The sequence below is a fragment of the Teleopsis dalmanni genome, chromosome X (genome assembly GCF_002237135.1).
Source record: "Teleopsis dalmanni isolate 2A chromosome X, ASM223713v2, whole genome shotgun sequence".
Classification (NCBI taxonomy): Eukaryota; Metazoa; Arthropoda; class Insecta; order Diptera; family Diopsidae; genus Teleopsis; species Teleopsis dalmanni.
In genome coordinates this window covers 24,445,483-24,469,085 of record NC_051848.1, presented here as the reverse complement: position 1 = coordinate 24,469,085, position 23,603 = coordinate 24,445,483, and the positions used below count along the sequence as shown (strand labels likewise).

The 23,603-nt window shown below is 27.9% G+C and overlaps 1 protein-coding gene across 12 annotated transcripts in view; it reads right to left on the bottom strand.

Annotated features, from left to right (window-relative positions):
* Positions 1-23,603, bottom strand: part of LOC119662531 (serine-rich adhesin for platelets) — an 86,335-nt gene that overhangs the window by 13,285 nt on the left and 49,447 nt on the right. For 6 of the 12 annotated variants that reach the window (XM_038072165.1, XM_038072164.1, XM_038072167.1 and 3 more), the window contains 2 exons: positions 22,715-23,576; positions 19,386-19,979 (listed from right to left, as the gene is read on the bottom strand). In XM_038072165.1, coding sequence (XP_037928093.1) covers positions 19,386-19,979; positions 22,715-23,576 — 1,456 coding nt within the window. Of the gene's footprint in view, positions 1-2,395; positions 2,528-19,385; positions 19,980-22,714; positions 23,577-23,603 lie in introns of those variants that run through there. The other 6 variants (XM_038072170.1, XM_038072172.1, XM_038072173.1 and 3 more) reach the window with 4 other exon arrangements.

Here is a 23,603-nt window from a genome sequence, read left to right as displayed (position 1 = left end):
ATTTTTTCAGAACAATATGCTTGTGTTTTTCTCAACTGCAATGTATTTCTTATGTAGTACGTATAAGATAGATAAATAAAAAAAAACTAACAACTTTAGTAGTGAAGAAAAATAAATAATGAACGAACTAATGTTCCGTTATGCTTAACAATTCTGTGTGACCATTAGTGATAACACCACGGATCGTAGGGGCTAATTAAAATAATTTCTACAGTAACTTTATATCATTTAAAAAAAAAAATAAAAAAATATATTAAAAAAATGATATATAAAAATCATAATATATATAAAAAATAATACATAAAAAAATATAAAAAACAATATAAAAACAATATAAAAAAAATATAAAAAAAAATTAAAAAAAAATTTAAAAAAAATATATTTAAAAACTAAATAATTAAAAAAATTAAAAATATATACTAAAATATACCAAAAATTCATATAATCTATATTTTTAATCTTCATAATAATTATGGACGCTATATTAACCACATTTGAGAGTGAAGAATATATAATTCTTACCTCAAAAATGTATGTTTTAAAATAAAATAGTAAATAAGTTAACAATCACTAATAATAGTTATTATTAAATGAGGCGTGTTAGAAACTAAAAACCATATTTACAACATTTTAATTATTGAAAAAACATATGTAAATAAGAAAAATAAAATTTTCTTATACGTAAAGGCAATTAAAAGAAATTGAAACTAGAAAAACTGTAAAGGCTCGAAACTGCTCCGTAGCAGCGCCCACAAACACCACAAACACCACCACCAACAGTTGAAAGCACTCAACCCAGTTACTAAAATAAAATTTAGCACTTTTTTACCAAAGGTAAATAAATCAGCGTATAGGTACAGCAGTGGCATAAGTACGAACGAATGCAAGTAGCAAGTAGCTGTCGTTGTTGTTTTTGTATGTGCCGTCGTTTTGGAAATTAACAAAAATTAAAAATTAAAAATTAAAAATAAAAATTAAATTTATTTCATTTTTCACATTTATAATTTTTGTGTGTTCTCAAATATTCATATTTGGTACAAAACTTTCCTCATTATTAATTGAATGAAAATATATTTTGCAAAAATCAAAAGCAGAGCAAGTAGTGCTGTAGCGGTAGTGACATTCGCAGCCGCAGCAGCAGCAGCAGCAGTAGCAATAGCAGCAGAAAGCGAAAAGTAAAACAAAACAAAATAAAAATTATAGTATATAAATTTTAAAGGATAAAATATAAAAACACAAGCGAATAAAATGAAATGGAATGGTATTAATGAAAGGAAAATCCATTTTACACCCCTAATTTCTTATACGAAATAAATACTCAAATGAGTCCTGTGAGACCGATGATAGCAGTAAGCAGTAGCACGTTTTGTGTGTGCCTAACCGAATTCAATAGAAAGAAAGAAAGAAAGAAAGGGGCAGACGGCACAAGCACATGCACAAGTAAAGTACACAGCCACAGTCACATGCACATGCACAGACGGGACAGACAGGACAGAGTCACACAGAACAGAACAGAACAAAATTGAATTGAACTGAAATGAATTGAACTTAACTAAACTAAACTGAACCGAATTGAAGTGAAGTGAATAGACACCAACAACAATCGCATAGAAGCAGCAAACACACCACACCACACCGCACGTCGCACTACACAACACTTAACTTCGTAGCAGTAACAGCAGCAGCAGCTAAAGCAGCACCAGGATCAGGGGAGCATGTGCTTAATATTAGTGTAATGTACAACGCTATGTTGTTGGCAGCAGTAGTCGAGCTGCTGCAAAACAGACTTAGGACAGTTTTTTACGGGTGGTACAGCAGCATTAATAGCTACAGCAGAAGGAAAACAATTTCATACATAAACGTGTTCAAATTTTATTTAATAATGCATTGGATTATTATATAGAATGTGTGTGTGTATATGTTATGTTTAAGTGTATGTAAGATAATTGTAATTATTATTCATTTTAATTAGACAACGACACTATTTTCTTCATATAATATTAATTTCGCATCAATTTTTTAATTACTCAAACATGTCTTCGCTAATCAAAATGTAGTCGTCGCTTATTTACTACTACTGCTACTGCTGCTTTTTTGTTGTTGTTGGTGCTTGTGATATGTTATGTTGAGTTTGTTGTTATTGTTATTTTTATTATTATAATTACTTTATTAAAAATTTTTATTTAAATTTATCAATGCAAGCACAGCAAATAGCCAAACACAAATTATATGTGGTAGATATACTACTTCACTGTGCTTATAGCTCACAGCTAAGCTAACACACAACTCATAGATTTATTATTAATTATTTTTTTTTGCTATTTTTTGTGCCTTCATTATTAATTATATTTTGTTTGTGTGCTTAATATTAAGTACTTTCTTTTTTGTATTTTACCTCATAATAAAGGCCGCCATTAAGATTTTGTGTTGATTTATTTAAATGCTCACAAAATGCAGCAAAACTGCTAAAATCCATCGGCTTAATCACTTCCATTTTGTATTTGTTTGATTTGCATTAATAATTTATTTATACAATTTAATTTTGTGCAATTTTTTCTTATTAATATTATTATTATTATTTGCTTTCGCATATCACATATTATTATAATTACAAATATAAATATCAGTTGTTCCGACCGATACTGGATAATTAATTTATTACTTAAATTCCTAAAATTGTATTGTTAACACACTGCACTAAGTAAGAACTCTAAGCGGGCGGGCGGCATACATATAAACCGATGAAACGTATCAAAACTAGAAACCAAACGAACAACTAATAGCGCGGCGATATCGTACACATAAAACGGTTCAATTAACTTAATATTTTGTATTGAATGGCGTCGTCATCGTCATCGTCGTAATCATTGCCATTGCGTATAGGTAAATGATTTCAATTTGAACTCAAATCAGATATTATTTGCTTAAATTCTGTCTATAATACAAGACACAATTAAGATAGATATTTATATATATATATATACATATATGTATATGATTATGCTCTGTGCTTCATATAATATTTTTCGCTACTTCTTCTGTTGCCGATTTCTTTCTTAGTTTATTGTTTTATTTCTTTATTATTTTTAATTCTGCTTTAATCGCTTTTAAAACAACACTTTTACAACTTTACACCGCGGCGCTCAAACAAATAATGAGCGCAACATTAAATATGAGAGATAATCAAGCAAATCATACTGTGACTTCGACTGAACTGAGCACATAATGAGTAAAGATATAAGAGCAACCAAAGGCAATAGCAGCAGCAAGTGAGTAGAAAATTGTATAACACTGCAAATGTGTTTGCATGTGTGTGTATATGTGTGAGTATACGTATGTTTGTATGTTTGTGTTTTATTTATACGGAAGGTGTACAAACGTTGGTTGAATAGTGGTTATATGTATGTCGGTAAGTGTGTGCGTGTATATATATGCACGCTTCAAATGTGAAAAAGCGAGAGTTTAGTTAGTTTATTTATTAAGTGAACGACATTGTCAACTCTTACTGAACGAGCCTAATTGTAACAATAATAAAACAAAAACAGCTTTTAAAATTAATAACAAAAAACGAACTGATGAGCTTCATTATAATTACAACAGCTAATGATGTGTAAATGTTTAAAACAAATACCGGTTACTTTAGATAACAGTATGTATAGAACTACCACATAACTAATATATAAATAGAGAATTAAAATATACCCATATTAAAAAGTTTAAAGGTAAATGAATTATCTTTTAGAAGGGAAGCTTACTTTATAAGAAAAATTAAATCCTTTCATTCGAAACAAAATGATACATTTATAAAGCTGATAAATATATTAATGCATTTTTTTTAAGAATATTAATACAAAACATTTAATTCCAAAAATATGTAGAAAGACCATCACAGACTGCATAATTGTGTTAAGCTGCTTATATTATGCTTAGTCGTTAAAACTGACAAAATTAATATTCTAAATAGTACACAAATAAATGATACAAATAATATCAAATATATTGCAAAATCGACAAGCATCTAACCAATAGTTTAGATTAAGTACATATGATAGTTCTAATTAGTAACATAATTGAGTCAACTTGTCGTAAGCGTTGACACCAGCTCCGACTTAACTAAAAGCTATGACACTCATAAATGAAAAAAAAAAATTATTATTGTCACAAAAACAGATAAAAAATTGTGTTTTCATTGCATATAGCAGGAAAGCAATAGGGCGATTTCTTTACGAATATTTAAGCAATTTATTAATTATAAGAAATATAAAGGTTACTTTGAATACATTTGCGAAAGTTATTTGTAATATTTGAATAACAAGATGGGTAAGTAGTGCAGAATGAACAAATGTATTACTATATATTATCATTTTGTAATATTAGTATTACCTACTATATTAGTCATGTTTTAAATACTTTGTGTTTTATTTAGTATTTTTTTTATAAATGTTAACCATTTTTAAAGAATTTCGTAGAGCCGATAACAGTTTTGTCTTACAAATGCTAAACCTACAGCATTAGAACTAAAATAGAGCCGGTTATGATGCGGCCGATCAATATAAAATTATTTATTTTATTATTATTGAATTAATGTTATAGTAAGAATAAAATACGAACACTTTTAATTGATCATAAATTAAAATATTTAATTAAAATTTCATATTTTTACTACTTTCTTAAGTATTAAAATCTATGTAAACAATTTCAAATGGAAAAAGTCTTAGAAATTATAAATAAAGAACTTTAATAATACCCATGAGAAAAATGTGAAGAATTAAAAAAAATAAAGTCATTTGTTATATACAAAATTAAATTTGAAAAATCGACAATAAAATTTTACAGATCACATTATCTAATTTTTATTTTTTTAATTACCAACAAATTCAATAATAATAAAAAAATAAAGTTTAAATTTTATATTAATATGTATATACATTGGTAGGTAATTGTATTGAAATCAAGTAATCACATTGCAAAACAGCAACACTAAACGTAACTTAAATCAATCGCATACATTATACGAACCAGTGAGTTCTCAGTGTATTCGAAAGGGGGCATTAAACGTAAAAGGATAAATCAAAATAAAAACAAAAACAAAAATGAAAACGAAATATTTGGTTGAAAATTCAGGTATAAATAATGTTGGAAAAACAAGAGCATGCAACAAACATGCTTTGCAAAGCCATATAAAATGCTGCATGTACGAATTCTATGTGTACGGAGGCAGCGGATACCAAACATTTGAGTATGCATGGTACGGTCTTGGTCGTCGTATGCCGCTTATAAAAGCAGCAAGGAATATGTATAGAAGAGCGAGAACAAACAAAAAAAATTAATATAAATATGTATATGCTTTTAAAAACGAAATGAAAGTGAATATGAATAAACGACAAAAAAGTGGAATAAAACAAAAAAGTAAATTGTCAAGAGAGGGAGTCATCAGGCAAAGAGCATCTCATCAGCAGGAATAAAAGCAAGCAAGTATAGAAAAAGGCACAGGAACAACGCCAGCAGCAACAACAGCAGCAGTAATAGGCAAAGGAAAAGTCCTGCCATGTGGCTACGGCAGCAAGTAAAGCAAAGTGTATTGACGGCTTTTTGTGTAATAATAAACAAAAAATTAAAATAACTGAATGAACCAGTGAGCGAAGAGTTGCGCCACTGTTAGTTGGTTACTGCCGAGACGACAGTGTTCTGTGTAGCTGACGTCTTTTTTTTTTTTTTTGTGTTTTTTTTTATTTCTACTGACACAAACTTTGCTATGTGCATGCAGTATTATGGAATGAATGGATGGATGCTGCTGCTGTCGTTTGTCGTTACTTATTCGCTGCAGTCGTGGTTGAGGAGATTCTTTTTGTAGTGTTGTGCCGTTGTGCTATGACGCTATGACTGACTGCCGCTGCCGCTGCTGCTTCTGTTTTGCTTACTTTGTAGACATTTGAATTTTATGTGTGTTAAGTATATTATGCGCGGCTTGACGTTGTCGTTGGTTGCCTTTGCACTGTTGTTGCTTTTTATGTTGCTTTTGTGCGGCTGGTAGCGCGGTTGAAGAAACTTATTTTAATTTTTGTCGTTAGGATATCTATGTATCTGTTGTATATTACCATTATTTTCTTTTTGTGTATTGTATTTATGTGGATTATGCATAAAATTTGTGAGAATTATATTTATTATTATTGATCATTTATTGATGATGAGTAACTAGTAACTAAAGTTGAAATTATGTATTTCCAACATTTAATTACAGATAAAAATAAGCAATTGCCAAACAGAATTTTATTAAAATTATTTTGTCATCTATTGAAAATGTTACTCTGCATGTAAATTGTTATACTAAAAATTAAATGCATTACAATTACAAATGTTAATCCTTACTGACAACTCACGCAAGCAGACAGTGCTTAAATTAGTTCAGATGCATACACATACCCCTCGCTGCACAAACGTACTCAATGATAAAAACATTTTCCTCTTTCATTTAGAATTTGGAAGTTATCAATAGATAACAAGTCAATAACCGTCTGTCCTACACTTGGCTGGTTAAAATCTTCCGCACCTAACTTCAACGCAATAGTCATAACATAAATAATAGAAAGAAAAGCGCACAACGTATTTACATATCAGCGCTTTTAAAGTTGTTGAGAATTGTTAGCTTTTGTATTATTTAATTGCTATATTTGAAAGAAAATATGTATTCTCGCCAATGATGTGGATGCTACAACCAATATAAAAACTTTAGAAATATAGAATAGTAGCTCTCAGAGAACTACTATCGTATCGTTGTATACGATATCTCAGTATATATACATATATTCTAATGCTAATCATTATTTTATTAATGTTTGTAATTAGAATTTCTGGAATTCATTAGTCCACAAATGCTATACAGTTAAGAAAAACTTCCGAGAACTATTAGATTCGGTTTATTCATTAATTTTTCGTTTATCGTAAAATGTTATCTACAAAAGAAAAATATTTTAAAAATGTAAATAAATTACGAAAACCTCTGATTTATTTCATTTATTTATTTTTAACTTCTGGAAGTGATTACATAATAGAAGGGATTTATTTTCAACTATTTTTGCAATAGTTTATCATATGAAACTAAAGCGAAATAAACAGTTTTATCTGTAGAATGTTGTCAGCAAGTTAGAATTGCTTTCAACATTACAACTATTAACGGTACAAAAAAACATAACGAATTTGGAAAATATATGGGTCACAAGCGTTGATATGCGGACACGCATATAATTTTCCTATGCCAATCTCACATTTTCTGAAAATATCTTGTTTCATAAATCAGACCCCTATATAAAAAATTTCCGTATTTAAAGTTGAAACATTGGCCAGATGGGTGACAATTTCTAGTGAAATACTTTGAATTTTGATATTTTGAAGACTGACATAATATATAATATGTAAAAGTGAAATTGTGAAATAGTATACTTGGGAGCTGACCTCTACTTTCTGTGAAATATTCAATTTTCTATTTAAATACCACTAAAAAAAATTGTTTCTAAGACTAACAAAATCCATACTTTCGAGAGGTTAAAGAATTCAAACACGGGTTGTAATTATTTTGGTTTAAAAAACGAAAAATATATTAAAAAATAATTTAAAAAATATTCTTATTGTAAACTTCTAAAATAAGAAAATATCTGTTCAAAAATTTTGAAACTATATGGATAGAATATACAGGTGTTACTACTTACATATATTGTGACTTATAATACTACTAAACGTTATGTGTGTCGAAGTGGTGTTTTGTTATTAAAAAATAAATTTCAACAAAATATGTTCATATGATTACAGGGCTATTATAGCAATGTAGTAAGACAATCACTGTTCAGAGAAATAAAAAAATCCAACCCCAATATCAGATAATCCTTTACTAGGACTAATGCCAACTTTTACATAAAGGGGTATATATATAAAAATATATATATATGAAAAATAATAGACATTAATTATGGCAAATTACGGTTCTCACTTTTTGTTGCAGTTCTTCGCTGAGATATCGATCGTTGAGTTATATTATATCTACATAAAAGCCAAACATCAATAGATGTGGAAGAAAATTAAATAAAGTTGCTTATTAGCTTATTAGTTCACGAGATGTCTTATCAAACAAGAAACTCCGTCTTAACCGCTTCATATACACTTAATATAAATAATAATAAGTAACTTGTATAGGGACTCATACTCAATGTTTGTTTTGAACGTTAATTAAAAGTTCATAAAAAAATTTATTTAAAAAACATTATGTTCAGTATAAAATAGCCGGAAATATATCAGAGGGAGAACGTGAACAAAAAACTTCCCTATGTATGTGCCACTGGTTTCAAAGCATTATTAAAACTGGCTTTGAATAGTTTATTTTTACAATTTCAGTGACTTTTTCTATTAAGAAATTCTTTTTTTTGATAAAATAGCAATATCATAATTCTTATGTATTAACACCATATTAATATCCCACAATCGCTCATTTGGAGCAATTGTATGGAAGTAAGTCATAGGTTCCAAATTATATTAGTCAATGTTCAAAACAGATAAGACACTTAGAAAAAGGATTATAGATTACCACTTTAGAAAAATTTTGATCACTCGATAAATGTAACATCAATAAATAGTCCATGTGACATCGAAATATTAGTTTTTATTACCAACAGGTCTGACAGATAAATATACCTTAATTATATGCTAATTACATATTTGTAATTCCATCAATAGTGGTTTAAAACTATTTATTTTTCTTTAAGTCAACCGGAAATTATAAAAAAAGACGTGACAATAACTGTAATAAAAAAGGTAATTGTATTTGTGTCAACCAGTCAGTCAGTGAGGGCCTTACACTTTTTCTATGTTTTTCTGAGAAATCGGACCTGTTTTAAAAGTATACACACATTTGCCTCGCCGACTATTCTAACACACAAATTTCGCAAGATAAGAGATTCTATTGTGCTTTCCAAACTGATAAAAAAATTATTATTTTTTTTCAACACTACTCAGTTAATTGATATGAAAATATTATTTATTAATGTAATTCATTTGAGGAACCAAGCAATTGAGAACAGTAGAGAAACATATACGCGTATAAACAAAATGAGATTGTGTATGCAAAACTTTCGAAATAAATAACTTGTTACTTTTATCTTTTTTTGTATTTTGTATTTCACTATAATATACTATACAATATATCTGCAAAGATGTTTGCAAATATGTTAATATATTCGCTACAGCGTACAGATTTACTTATTAATTTGAGTAAAATAATATGCGAAACCAAGTAAATGTAATTGATATCGTCGTCTGTGTCGTGTTTTTACTACAAACGTTATTTTTAATTTTTTTTAAATTATGAAAAACTGTGATATGTTATGTTATGCCAATAAAGCAAAAAATAAAAATAGGTTACAAAAACAAAAACAGAAAAAAAAACAATAATAATTTGTGTAATTCAGTTTTACCTTATGGAATTTATTTTATATGATTGAAATTTGTTGGGATACATACAACGACGAGGAATGACCTGTTGAATCCCATAGTGAAAAAAGTTAACTGATAGTGTTCAAGCCAAACGGTACGCGTACGTCAAGTGTTTTTATAGATAGAACTAAAATTTACTCAACATGAGTTTAAAATGTACCCAACACAGTTATGAGCATATATTTAAGTTTTTATATAACGGTCTACTTTGATTAAACTACAAAGCATTATATTCAATTTAACTACCAAGAGAAAAACAAAAAACAAAATAACAAAATTAAACTATAAATATTTTAATATAAACTATTTTTTTTAATGGTATGATTCTAAGCTTTAAAATTGGCAGGGCACAAGTTCCAAATTTGTTAATTATAACAAACATTTCCAAAAAAAAAAAAACCAAACATAATGAGTATTTGGGAATACTCGAAACCGTTGTATGGTCAGCCAAAAATTTAATTAATTAAAAATATTAAAATTTTGTTGTTGCTATTATTTTCCATTCTCTTACTTAATTAATTTTTTTTAATCAAATATTTTTTTAATTCATTTTAATATAAATAAACAAATATATATAATATAATAATATAAAAATAATTTAATAAAATAAAATAAATCAAATAAAAAATTATACCAAATTAATAAAAAAACAAAAAAAAAATATACACAAAAATATTAAAATAAAAACAATTAGCTGTAAAAATACTAAATTAAAAAATATAAAAATAATAAACTTAATATAAATATAATGATATATAAAAAATATATAAATTAATACTATATAATACTATAAAACAAATATATAACACTATAAAAAATATGTATAAAAATATAAAAATAATATATATTACTTTTAAAGAAATCTATAATAACAATCTATAAATCTTTTATTATAGAAATCTATAATAAAAAAATATATAACAATGTAAAAAATCTATACGACTTTATAAAAAATATATACATTAATATAAAAAAGTACATATAATAATATATAAAAGGTATATAATAATATGAAAAAGGTATATAATATAAAAAAATATGTAAATTTATAAAAAATTTATATAAAAATGTAAAAAAAATAATGTAAAAAAAATGTAATAAAAAATAAATTAGAGAACAAAATATTAAAAAAAAATACCAAGTTTTATAAAGTGAAAATAGTAAATTAAATAGAATAAAAATATTAAATTAAATGAAATAAATAATAAAATACGTATAAGAAAAAATTTTTTTTTTAAATGTGAATAGGAAAACGTGAATAGATAGTGAATTTGACAGTTTTTGTTATCACAGTTTTATTAAATACAAAAAAAAAATTCTAGCTCTTCTATTTCAAAAAATAACCTTTACTTGCACACTCCTACATATAACTAACCTAGGGCGTTTAAAAAATTTTGCGGACATAAAACAGATGTATGTTTCAAAGCAAAAATAGTTTTTGGATCATTAAGAACAATGATTTAGAATTTAATCTTAAAAATATCATGAATTTTGATAGTCAAAATTATTCCAATAGTTTTTTTTAGTGTATGTGAAAATGGAGAGTAACAAGTCTACCATCGTGAATACAATGTTTTTATTGAGCAAAAAAACGTCATAACAAACTCCATACGATTTAGTTCAGATCACTGGATCTCTGCGTCAACATATGCAAGAATATAAGTCTGAGTGAGCGACTTCAAAGCTTTTTATAAAATAGTGATAGCTTTTGTTGTATAATATATAAAATATATTATAAATATATCTTATAATATCTTAAAAATTCGTATGAAGTGTATTACATCTACATATATTGAAGTATAAGTTAATCACAAATACGCGAGGGAGTCTATATATTCACCACTATGTCAGAACCGCACACTAGGCATTAAAAGCACCACAGTAAACTATAACTAAACATTAAATTAGGTTCTATCATACTCAATGAGTATGTAAGGCGACTTAAAACTGCTTGAAAACTACACCTGAAAGTATTAGAAATTCGTGTATGGGCGAAAAATGGTGTGCGGAAGGAACAACATTTTAGTTACATGTCAAGAATTCAAGTTCAAGTTTAACCTAAAATACAACGTTCACATAATGAATGGTGCATAGAGTGACAAACATGAATGCAAGCAAGCAGGCATGCAGACAAACACAGACCGACAGACAAACAAGCAAGCTAGCAAGTAAGAAATTTGCCAAAACGTTAAAACTATGGCAGTTGATAGGTAAGTGGTAAGGAGGTATACACACACATATACATATATTTAGAATATGTGAAGCGAATTGCAATCATATGCACTGATTTTATATAAAAAAAAAATATTATATACAACAATAATACATAATAATTACTTTTTTTTTGTTTTTCATAAAATATACTATACAGTGTACAGTATTTATTGTTGTATAAAACTATTTAACTATTCTATTTATTAGGTTCAACTTGTTTTTCTTCTTTTGTTAATTAAATTATTCCATAATATATTAAATAATTTATTAATTTTTGAATACACTTCGTGCCAGGTGCATACAAACAAGCACACAAACACTGACACAAACACACTATTAAACACATACAGCTTGCAGTACATTGGATATGCTAATTTATTGATAGCAAGAAAATACTTCAAGAAAATTATATATAAAAAAAAAAATGTAAAAAAAATTTGTGTCAAGAAAAAACTAAACTAAATGCTTTTACTGCAAAGAGGCAAGTACCTGTCGATATGTTGCATGCAGATATCAATACAAAAGTACAAAAAGGTACAGAGAAGAAACGACACCAGTTTATCAACTTGCCAAACCAAGCCAAACGAAGCCAAGACGACAAACCAAACCCGAACCAAACCGAATCGTGTTGAGCCGTTACTACGTTCGTCGTTCACATGAATTTTAAATTCCTTTTAACCTATTTCATTGCTACTACTAATTGTTTTGCCTCTCATATTTATTTACATTATTTACATATAAATTTATAGAATAGAAATTGTGGAAGATTCTAGTACTGTAGATCTAAATAAAAATAATAACCTTTAGTCAAGTCATATTTAATGTTTTATTGACACCATTCAACTAAATAATTTTTTTGTTTTCTTTTTGAAAAGAACATTTTTGTGCACACAGGTAGAAGGCAAAAAGGTAAAACAATGTCTATCTATTTGTCTGTAGATATATACATACATACACACGCAAATATATCAGAAACAACATGTTAATCCACATCCATCAAATGTAAAAGAAATAAAATTATAACAACAAAACACCAACACCACCACCAACAACAACAACTTCTACAATTTAAGACCAACCAACGACAAACTAAAAAGTGTCTTAAAAAAACAAAAAAAAAGAAACTAAAGCAAACGATTGAGAATAAATTTTAAATATGCGCTTGCTACTTTAGCGGCGTGAATTTTACTTGGTAAAATGAATAAGAGTAAGTAGTGAATATGCTTTTAGTGAGGTGCAGCACACAGCGTTTAGGTTAGTTATGACGACGACGGCGAAGAGTTTGGATGTTTGGCTGAAAGGTAAAAGTGTTTGTTGGTTCGATGGATGGATGGTTAGTTGAGTTGAGTTGGTAGGTTGATTAGTTGTTGTATATTCGCTGCTCAATTCTTGTAGTTGCTTTTTTTTATTGTTTTTGTATCGTATATTTGTCGCAATTACAGTTCATCTTAGACAGGAGTGACAGAGATAGTATTTGTGTACCTTCATTGATTGTTGTTTGCTTTCCAGCCTTTCAGTCTGTCATTGACGAGAGCGCCAACTGTTGACCCTGAACACAACAAACTTAGCCAAGAAGAAGGGTAGTGAAAAACAGTCAGCTAACACAACAGCAATGAGACTGTTTATAATAATAAAATAATAAATCGAATTTAAGCACAGAACACACAACACAATATACACCACGCCTATGCCTATGTTGAGTTCAACGAGATGTATTTCTGCACAAGAAATGAACTGTCGTTTATTTAGCGTTGAATATGCTCAGATGTGCATATTTATTACACGTACTCAAACACACATACATACATACATACACATAAAGTATGTATGGTAGATATTCAGATTCAGATATACTTGTCGTGCGAAATACCTCACATACACATATGAAAGTAGGGAAATAAGCAAATATTAATCAAGTTTATTCTAAATACGTTCAGCATGCGAATAAAAACAAAACAAAAAAAAATTATGATAATGTTCATATTTTAAAAGTGTTCTCTAACAAATAAATTAAACCAACATACATTTCTTGTGCACATACATTACACTACATATGCATTATTGCAAATGTATATAGGCAATTTAGCCCTATGGCTATGACGCGATGTGTTATTTGAAACGGGGCGGTATGCAGAAGAGGAGCAGTGCTTACGTTGTTGTATATTGTCAAGAAATTAAATGACTGCAATTAGGGTTTATCACAGTCACAGTCACAATCACAGTCATACAACACAGTTCGAAAAACAGGAGAAAGCAGCAACGACAACATTTACCATAGCCTTTCAAAAGTCAATAATTAATAGACAAATTATAGCACCGAAAATATGTAGACATATTTCTATTATATTTTTATATTAAAATTTTATATAAAAACAAATGAAGAAATAAAATATAAAATAAACAATACAGGGTCACTCAAAATATAACAATAGTGCATATGTAAATATAGGGATAATCAAATTGAAAAATATACAATTAATGATATATAATCTGTAACAAAGAGAGAGCGCATTTGATATAGTTACTTAATTCAAGTGAAGATTAAATCCGATAAAAGCATATAGAACACTAGAGCTTAACATTATGAGAACTGATAATAAATGATGTATCATTCTTTACTTTTTATTGTAATTAAAAAATTATGTAAAAATTTTGAATGAAGTTCAGAATGTCTCTTATTGACGAGACTTTGTTCCCAGAAAGTGACTGAACTGGTTAAGTTAGAATCCTTTTCTTCACTCAGGCATAACAAATTACTCGATTATAGAGAGCCCATATAAATAGACTATATTTTTAAAATCAAATTTATTTTTTAACATAATTTGAAAGAACTTATTTTCTTTACACAGGACATATACTCTTAACAAAAGTTCTTAATGTCAGAAGGTGACTTTTGATTCAGGCATTACAAATTATTCGATTGCGAAGAGCTCAATGGGCAACACTTTTAAAATTAAATTTACTTTTTAGAATTTCTTTACCTTTCGTAAAAAACATGTTATACGATAAAATAAATTTGGGATTTTTTTATCAGCAAAGTTTTGACAAATAATCCATTTAGACGTTGAGCAAGGTCTTTTATAAAAATTGGTAAAGATTTAATAAATTCATGCATACACATGAGCAAAGGTATCACTTTTATTAATTACTTTAATTTTTAAATGGATGGTACTCTAGCTTATATAGAATACTCAATACTTATTTAACTGAATCATACATTTTTTATGACAAATCTGCTAATAAGTATTTTTTATGTGATAACACATGTGTAATTTAATAAATTAAATAAACACAATATAGTATGTATTTGCAAAAACTGACAGATTTACCAATACCGCGTTATCAAATCTCAGAATGGTTACAGGCTTCACGGGGAGGTATGCAGATCTGAGGTCAATTATTGCTTAGTCTGATGAAGTGATAAACATTAATCCAGTTAAGGCGTAAAGAGGGGTTTTGAAAATACCTCGAGTTAAGAAAGAGTAAAAGTGCTCAAGTGAACTGGCTCAAATAGCTTCAACATAATATAGTATATAACACACTTTTTTCATCCTCAAATTTGTTATAGTAAAAATGTAATCGATATATTTGTTAAGTAAACAAAATCGTTCATACATGATAATAGTATTGGAAAAAGTTAACAGATCTATAGCAGTGTCTTCTCAGATGGACTTCAAGTCGCAAAGGAGGAATATTTGATTATTTAGGGCGATGGTAATTAGAAGATTAAACTTTTACGAAAATTTGTTTAATCAACATCTGTTGATATTGTATTTTTTATTGATATATATATTATGTGGATATCCAAAGATGTACATAAAGTCAATTTAGTTTAATAACATAATGATTCTGCATACACACACAATCTTTGAAATATCTTAACCGCAATATTTGAGACGATAAGATTAGCGGACTGATCTTAACATTGTTCTTTTTGTCAAAAGTATTATTTCACTACAAATTAAGTTTTTTTTTAACTTACAACAGTTTAAAATATTATTAATGAACTTTATTTCTAACACATTACACATCTATTGATGAAACTAAAGTATTGCATCAAATTAAAATGTTGCATTTTAAACGGCTAGAAATTTATTAATTATTTTTAACACCTATAAATTAAGGAAACAACTTATATACAATGTTTTGAAAAATAGTAATTCACTAAAGCACTCCTGCGCTTTATTACAGCACTATTTTTATATGTCATACATGTTTGGAATTGTGTTTTTTATTTTATGAATTGTGCTAAAGGTTAAATTCAAAAAAATTATCTCGCATTTGCAAAAGGAGTTAATTAACAAATTGTTTTTAAAAATATATTAAAGCATATAGTACTTCGAAACGTTGTGCAGAATGGCTTCAGCACAATTTTGTAATGCGGGATGTGACAATATATAAAACACTTATCTATCACCACACTCCAGTTTCGTATTGGCATTCAATTAAGTGAAAACCAAGTGTTGAAACTCGCCCCAATGTGACCAAAACCAGCTGGTCAAATTTAAATCTATGATTTCTATGATCTATGAACAAGGAAACGACAGCTAATTTTATATGGCATTATTGGTGTGTGCTTGAAAAAAATTCTAAAAAAAGACAAGTGATTTTTTACTGAAGAAAAGCTCCTTATCACAAGTCAATCATTAGTACAAAATCACAAAATCCAATATATTCATCGGTTCTAGTTGTTAGCGGCCGTTTGGAGAATTAAAAAAAAAAATACACTTAAAAAAAAGAGTTAGTATTATTTATTCAAACTGAAGTCTATTTTCAGTTTAAAAATTAACCTTTCTACAAAAAGACCCATTGAAATGTAAGAGAAGCGTTGGAATAAATTAAGGGAGGCTATATTGCTGAATAAATTTGAATTTATTTAAAAAATTGTTTAATTTTTTATAATACAAACTTATTAAGTAATAGTTAAAAGTTATGCTTTTAATAAAGTTAATACAATACTCTCTGTATGTAAACTTTAACTCAAATATACTTCAATTCAAACATTTTAATCGTCGACTTGAAAATGTTTGCTACTATGTTGGTAGGTAACACCATAAATATTTTTCGTATTTTATTATTTATTGAAAAACGAAAAGAAACTTTATTGAAATACAAAATATTTTAGTAAAAATTGTATCATATTACCATCATAACATAACAGATATACAAATGCGCATGAATTGCGCTTTATAATGTGAAATATTTAATTTTTGCACAATGAAAACCACTGGTAATAATCACCCCACCATCACACATCAACAATACATCTTTGCAAAAGAGGATCGACATTAGTATTTCCAACCCTATTCTAATTTAACCGTCGTTGTGCATATACAAATACGTTTTATACTGATTTTTCCCTCAAATAATTATTGCGAATAGTTACTTGCTCAGGTTTTAGTATCACCAAAGATTCGTTTAACTATATATAATTGCTATTTACTTCACTTTATCACAAAGTGGTTGGTTGGTTGTTATCGAGTCCACCTCATTTAGAGGCTGATATTCTCTTCATTTCATATGCTCATCCGTTGAATAATTGATACAAGTAAAAATATTTTTGCATAAATTATATTTCGTTTGTTTTATTTCAACTTCGTCAATACATTTTGAAATTGTAGAGTGTATAATGACAAAAATTTCAAAATTTTGATAAAGTAGGGGTGAATAAGAATGGATATAAGAAAAAAAATATACAATTTATAACTTCTTTGAATTTCCTAAAGTAAACAGTAAGGCACACATCTGTGTTTGCCTTTAATATCTGCTAAACAGGGTTCTTAATCCTATAACAATTATGACCCTTCTACAACCATACAATACATATATTGTATAACGATATAAATATATAAATATATATATATATATATGTGTTATGTGTAAAAATTATGGTGACACATTTTATTCTTTAATAATTTATAACATATATTTTAGACAAAAAGAATTAATCTAAATAAAGTAAAGGAAACAAGAAATGCATATGACGAACAATTGTTAGTTAAAAATGAAGGATATTATAACACAAGGGTGCAAAATATATATATGTAATTAGAGAGATGTAGTGATATTTTTGAAAGAGTTACTAGAATATTACTATATTTTTCCTTCTTTATTTTTTGAATTTTATAACATTCAATTTTATTCCAAATATCAATTCCATTTTTTTGTTGATATATAGGCAATGAGTTTAATAAGTCGGTTACCGGTTATCACCATGAAGAAAAAGTTTCATTTATACCTTATGATATACTGACAGCTAACGGATCGAAAATGTTTCAGCAATTAATCATACTTGCAGAAGCTATTCAAAAATATATTTAATTCTTTCCAGTGTTAAAAAAGATAGATCATCTTGTACGAGGGCTTGACTACAAATTAATATGAGACTATTTTTGAAAATTAAATGATATAATAAGTGCAACAACAAGGTCAGTGCTTACTGTGTTCCTGAAGATGCAGGGGTCTAAGTAAACTCTTCAAAAACAAAACATTAACGAAAATGATAGACCCTGAATTCTATTGGAATATAAACAGAGAAGTATGAAAAAAAGTGCTAAGAGATTTAAAAAGAAAAACAGAAGAGGGTCAGGTCATCCCACTTTGAAAATTTTACAAATAATTTAAATTGTCATTCAGTAATTGTAATAACTAACACTTTCCAAATATCTCATAATATTTTACTCTTAATTAATATATTCGTTATGTCGAAACATACTATAAGTAAATATATAGGATATTTAGTCAAAACTTCTGTTATAATAAATTCGCTTGAGCTGAATATAGGCATTTATAATAAAAATGTAAACTTTTTTAAAGTTATGTTATAAAATTTATACATATATACATATAGTTTTATACATTTCCTTATTTTATTAAAATTACGTTCAATATAATTCTTGATCAGTAAAACCGTAACATCTTAGGGTCTTTATTCTTTTGTTGACAAAAGACTCTAAGAAACTGGTTTTGACTATATGCATATTTTTTTTCATAAGTGATTTTATATATATTTTATATATTTAAGTATATTATTTTTAAAGATACCCATAACCATAGTAGTTTTTATGTTAGTTTTATGGTATTATAATATGAGAGCATTTTCATTAAAAAAAAAATAAAATAAAAATGCTTTGACGATTTTTTTAGAATAATGTCAAGGCTTTGTTAGTTTTGTTGTTATTATTAATTAAATAACGATTTAAAGTTTTATTAACTTTTAATAACTAACTAAATTAGTAGTATTTTTAAAATAATTTTTTAATCTTTTTAAAATTTGGCCAAAATGTTTCACATCATAATTTAATTAAATTAAAATTTTTCTGTAATTAAAAAACTTTTCTCATATTAGTCATGCACAAAGCAAAAAAAAAAAACAAAAATTATCCTCAGAGGAATCTCCGATCCTTATAACTACTATAGAAAATTTCGAATGAGTTTCAGTTTTATATGGAAAGTAGTAGATAAGGCATTAATGTTTGCTTTTTTTTAGGTTGATAAGCGTGGGAAAATGATATAGGAAGCAAACAGATGGATATATAATAACAAAATGAAAGAAAAAAACCTTAGGCGAACAGAAAAAGATTTAAATGAAAATGTAGTATTATGCATTGCTGTTTCAATTTAAAGATTTATGGAATATATATGTGTGTTGTAATATTAAAATTTTAAGAAAAAAAATTGGCGATCATTACATTGTTCATACTAACCAAATACATGGCCAGCTTGTTAAGATCCAAGTTCGCTAATTGGTTGACATCGGTCGTATTTAAGAAGCTCAACATTAGTCCTATATCGGCTGCAGTTGGCATTTGTGCTGCTGCTGCCGCTGCTGCTGCTGCAGCTGCCTGTTGCTGTTGTTGCACCTGTTGGGCTTGTTGTACTTGTTGTTGCTGTTGCTGTTGTTGTACTTGTTGTTGTTGTGTCGTTTGTTGTTGCTGTTGCAGCTGTTGTTGTAGTTGTTGTTGTGTTTGTTGTTGTTGCTGTTGTTGTACCAAATGCTGATTTTGCATTTGTAATTGTGTTGTGTTCATCACTTGACCAGAATTTTGTGCAGCCGCAGCTGCGGATGTACTAGCGACAGTTGATAATTGCTGATTACTGCCAACAATTGTACTGGTACCCTGTATCAATGATTGTAGGCTGCGACTGCCAGGATCAACTGGTTGTTGATGCAATTGTGAGCCAGCAGCAGTAGCAGCAGCATTTTGCATTTGCATTTGCATCGATTGTAGAGTTGGAGTTGTTGGCACCGATAATGGAGGCGTTGAAGAGACCAATGCTTGTAACTGTTCAGCGTTATCAATAAAGAAATAAAAGGACGGAGCGATTTGAAGGATTGAGATAACGAAAATAATTAAGTTTCATTAAAAAAAAAAATTTTTTTAATTGCTTTTTCAAGCGAAGATTTAAACTTAAAACAATTCGAAAGAATATTTTTGGCCTTATTTTAATTTTTTTTTTTTCTTTTCATTTTTAGAATATTACTTATACATAGTCCCTATTTTATTTAAATATTTTTTTTTCAATGGAAGTTTGGTAAGTTATAATCTTTCACAAAATTTATTTCTTTCAATTGAAATTATATGAATTTTATAAAAAAAAATTCTATATATTTTACGTTAAACAATATTGGATTTTGTTTTTTTATTAACAAAAATTTACATCACAACATTAATATTATTAATATGAATTCAAAATAATATTTCTATATATAAATATGTACTTAAAAGCATAATAATAATAGTTTTTTTTCAAAAACTATCAATAACAATATTATTAAATAATTAAATATTAATTTACTAATAAATGGTGTTGAATTCTATATTATTATAGAATTAAATAATAATTACGGAAAAACTCAAAAATAGTTTTAAAACAACACATTATTACTCATGTATGTACCAAATGGTGCTCTACGCAATGTGAAGGGAAATAAATCTTCTACAATTCTTTTCCTTAATGTGAAGCTTACGAACAATATTAAAGCTCTTGATATACTTATAATAATAGTGAGACTAGTATGTTAAAATTGACGACGAAATTCTCACAAAGCACGTTGCTGGCAAACACAGAGGAAACCAAATACATCAAGTTTTGGTAGGAACACTTGGAAGATATGTGACACTGGGACGAAGAACTGGTCACGCTTGGTACCTTAATATTTGACGTTGAGTCAACATGGTCTAACCATGTACTTTTTAGAAACACAAGTAGGTGTTGCTCGTTTCGAGACGTAGAATTGGTCGCGCTTGGAACCTTAATATTTGACGTCACGTCATATAAAGTCGACAAGGTCTAACCATGTTCTTTCAAGAAACACCAATAGGCTTAGAACCTTAATATTTGACGTTGTGTCATATAACGTTGACAAAGCGTAACCATATACTTATGAGAAACAGTCTGACCCACATTAGATTGAAATGACGAAATCACAGTGAGAATAAGAGAAGCAAATAAAAAAAAAATAAACCATAAGTTATTGATATATGAAAAATTGAGAAAATATTTTGCAAAAATTCAGATAAATGTGATTTTATGCAAAACTGAAAGCGAATTTAAAAAAAAATTGACTAATTTTGAATCATCATCATTTCGGAACCAATTTAAGTACAAAACAAATTAAAGAATATTGAATAGAGTAAGCTATTTGATTGTACCACTTCTAAGATATTGGATTTTTGCCCAATTAATTTTGTTTCTGGAATAATTGACTTAGTTAATATTGAAAATAAACTAAAATATGATTTTTTGCTTTATAAAATAACATCCCTGAACTTAATGAGATCTACGAGCAGTTCAAGTGTAGTCGAATTCGAACATTTAAATCAAACACTGTGAATGATCCAAAATATGAGCTGCGTAAAGATTCCAAGTGATTCGAATAACAAACCTGCTTAAGTTAACTTTTATTTTACATAGAAACATATATTCGAATATTGAAATGCACAATAATTGGAGCATACTATGTGACATTATTGAATAAAATCAACGTCAGAATTTCCAAACAAATTTCCAAACTTGAGCGAATCAGTATTCCAGAAGAAGTTTACCTTTAACGTGAAATAATCCTGGTTTCTAATGTCTTTGAACTTTCAGTTTTTATACAATATAATTTTTATTTAGACAATTATTATTTATTTTAATTAAAAAAAAATAAATTTATAGATTACTTAATTAAGAATAAGTAACGTTTAAATAAAGATTTCAACTAAGTTGAAAAAACTTAAAATTTACGGGTTTATCATAAAAGAACTTAAAATGTAATATTATATGGCAACTATATATAATTATGCGCCATATTTTTTTTCACAAAAACTTAGAAAACATAATAACAGTATTATTTTTACAGTATATTTTTATTAATAGAGTTTTTCCTTGCGTTTGCTTTACGTTAGTTAAGAACTTTTTAATAAAAACAAATCGTTTCAATTGAAAGAATTTTAATTGTTGACAAATTTTTTTTTATAATCTTATTTTATTTTATTTTATTTTCTTTTATTTTATTTTATTTTATAACATTTCGCCAATATTTTTTCATGCTTAATTTTTATTTTATTATATTTAAACTACATAACTTATATTTAAACTGAATTTACTATACTTCTACTTTCTTAATATATAGGCACTTTTATACTTCAATAATACGTTACTTTCCTAAAAGCTACTTTTTAAAAATATTCTGCATTGTTTACAAAATTTTAAAATATTCAATATTTATTCAAAAACTAACAATTTCTTAATGCTAATAAATTATTTAAACATTTAAAGCCAAATCCAAAAAGAGTACTTCCCAATTTAGACAAATCAATATATATGTATAACTAAGCTACTACATACGTTTATGTTTGTTCAGTACGTTTAGAAGATAGATTCGGATCCCTTTAAAAAGTATGCAGTAAGTTCAAAAAGTTATGTGCGCAAATTCATTAAAATAATTTAGTTCTTTTTTTTCCACTTCTTTTAGTACTCTTTTATTTTCATATATTATTTTATAGATATTAAAAAAAATTAAATCACTTACCTTGGCCTTTTGTTGTTGTTTTAATTCTTCTTTTTTATAATTACGTTGATAGGCTGTTATCACACGCCGTAAACGTGTATTCAAATCTTGCATAGATGGCCATAATGTGGCGTCATCGATTGGCATATTAGTTGGTGGATAGCTGCCAGTACCACTTTCTTCTTCGTCCAAGCCTAAACATGAGTTGGAGTTAAGAGTTTCGTTTTGCGTTTGCTCATTGGGGGTAGTAGTGGAGGAAGTAGTAGCAGAAGTAGTGCTTATGTTGGTGGTTGAGCCCGAATTTGATATGCCATCGACAGCACCTGCCGGTGTGGTTGGTGCTGTTGTTATAGCTGGTGTTATTGCTGTTGCATCAGTTGAATTTGAATCCGCTATAGCAGCAGCCACATCAGCCGATAAAGTTGTATCTGTTGATGTTGCTGTTACATTTGCTGTATTCGAATCGTTATCTGCAGCATCTGCACCAACAACAGCAGCATCTTTTATACTACTGTCATCGGCGGTAATAGCTGCCGCTGTTTTGGGTTCATTTTCATCGTTGATAATTATTGGAGCATCTTTATTATTAGTATCGTTTTGTTGTTCATCAACTTTAGCATCAACATCAGCACTAATTGACTTTTCTTCACCGGCTGTTATGGTGCCATCGATAGCAGTGATCGGGGCAACAGAACCACCATCGTCAGCGGCTGAGCTTTTCGCCAATTTTTTAGTCTTACCAGACGAACTAGGACGATCCGGATCAAGTGAATCTTTATTATCACCAGCAGTTAACTTAGTAGAATCAGAGTCTTTGGTAGCTGTGCCATCATCATCGACTTCATCACCATCTTCGTGTTTCGAATTCGCATCATCTTCATTTCTACATAAAAAATAATAAAAAAAAAAA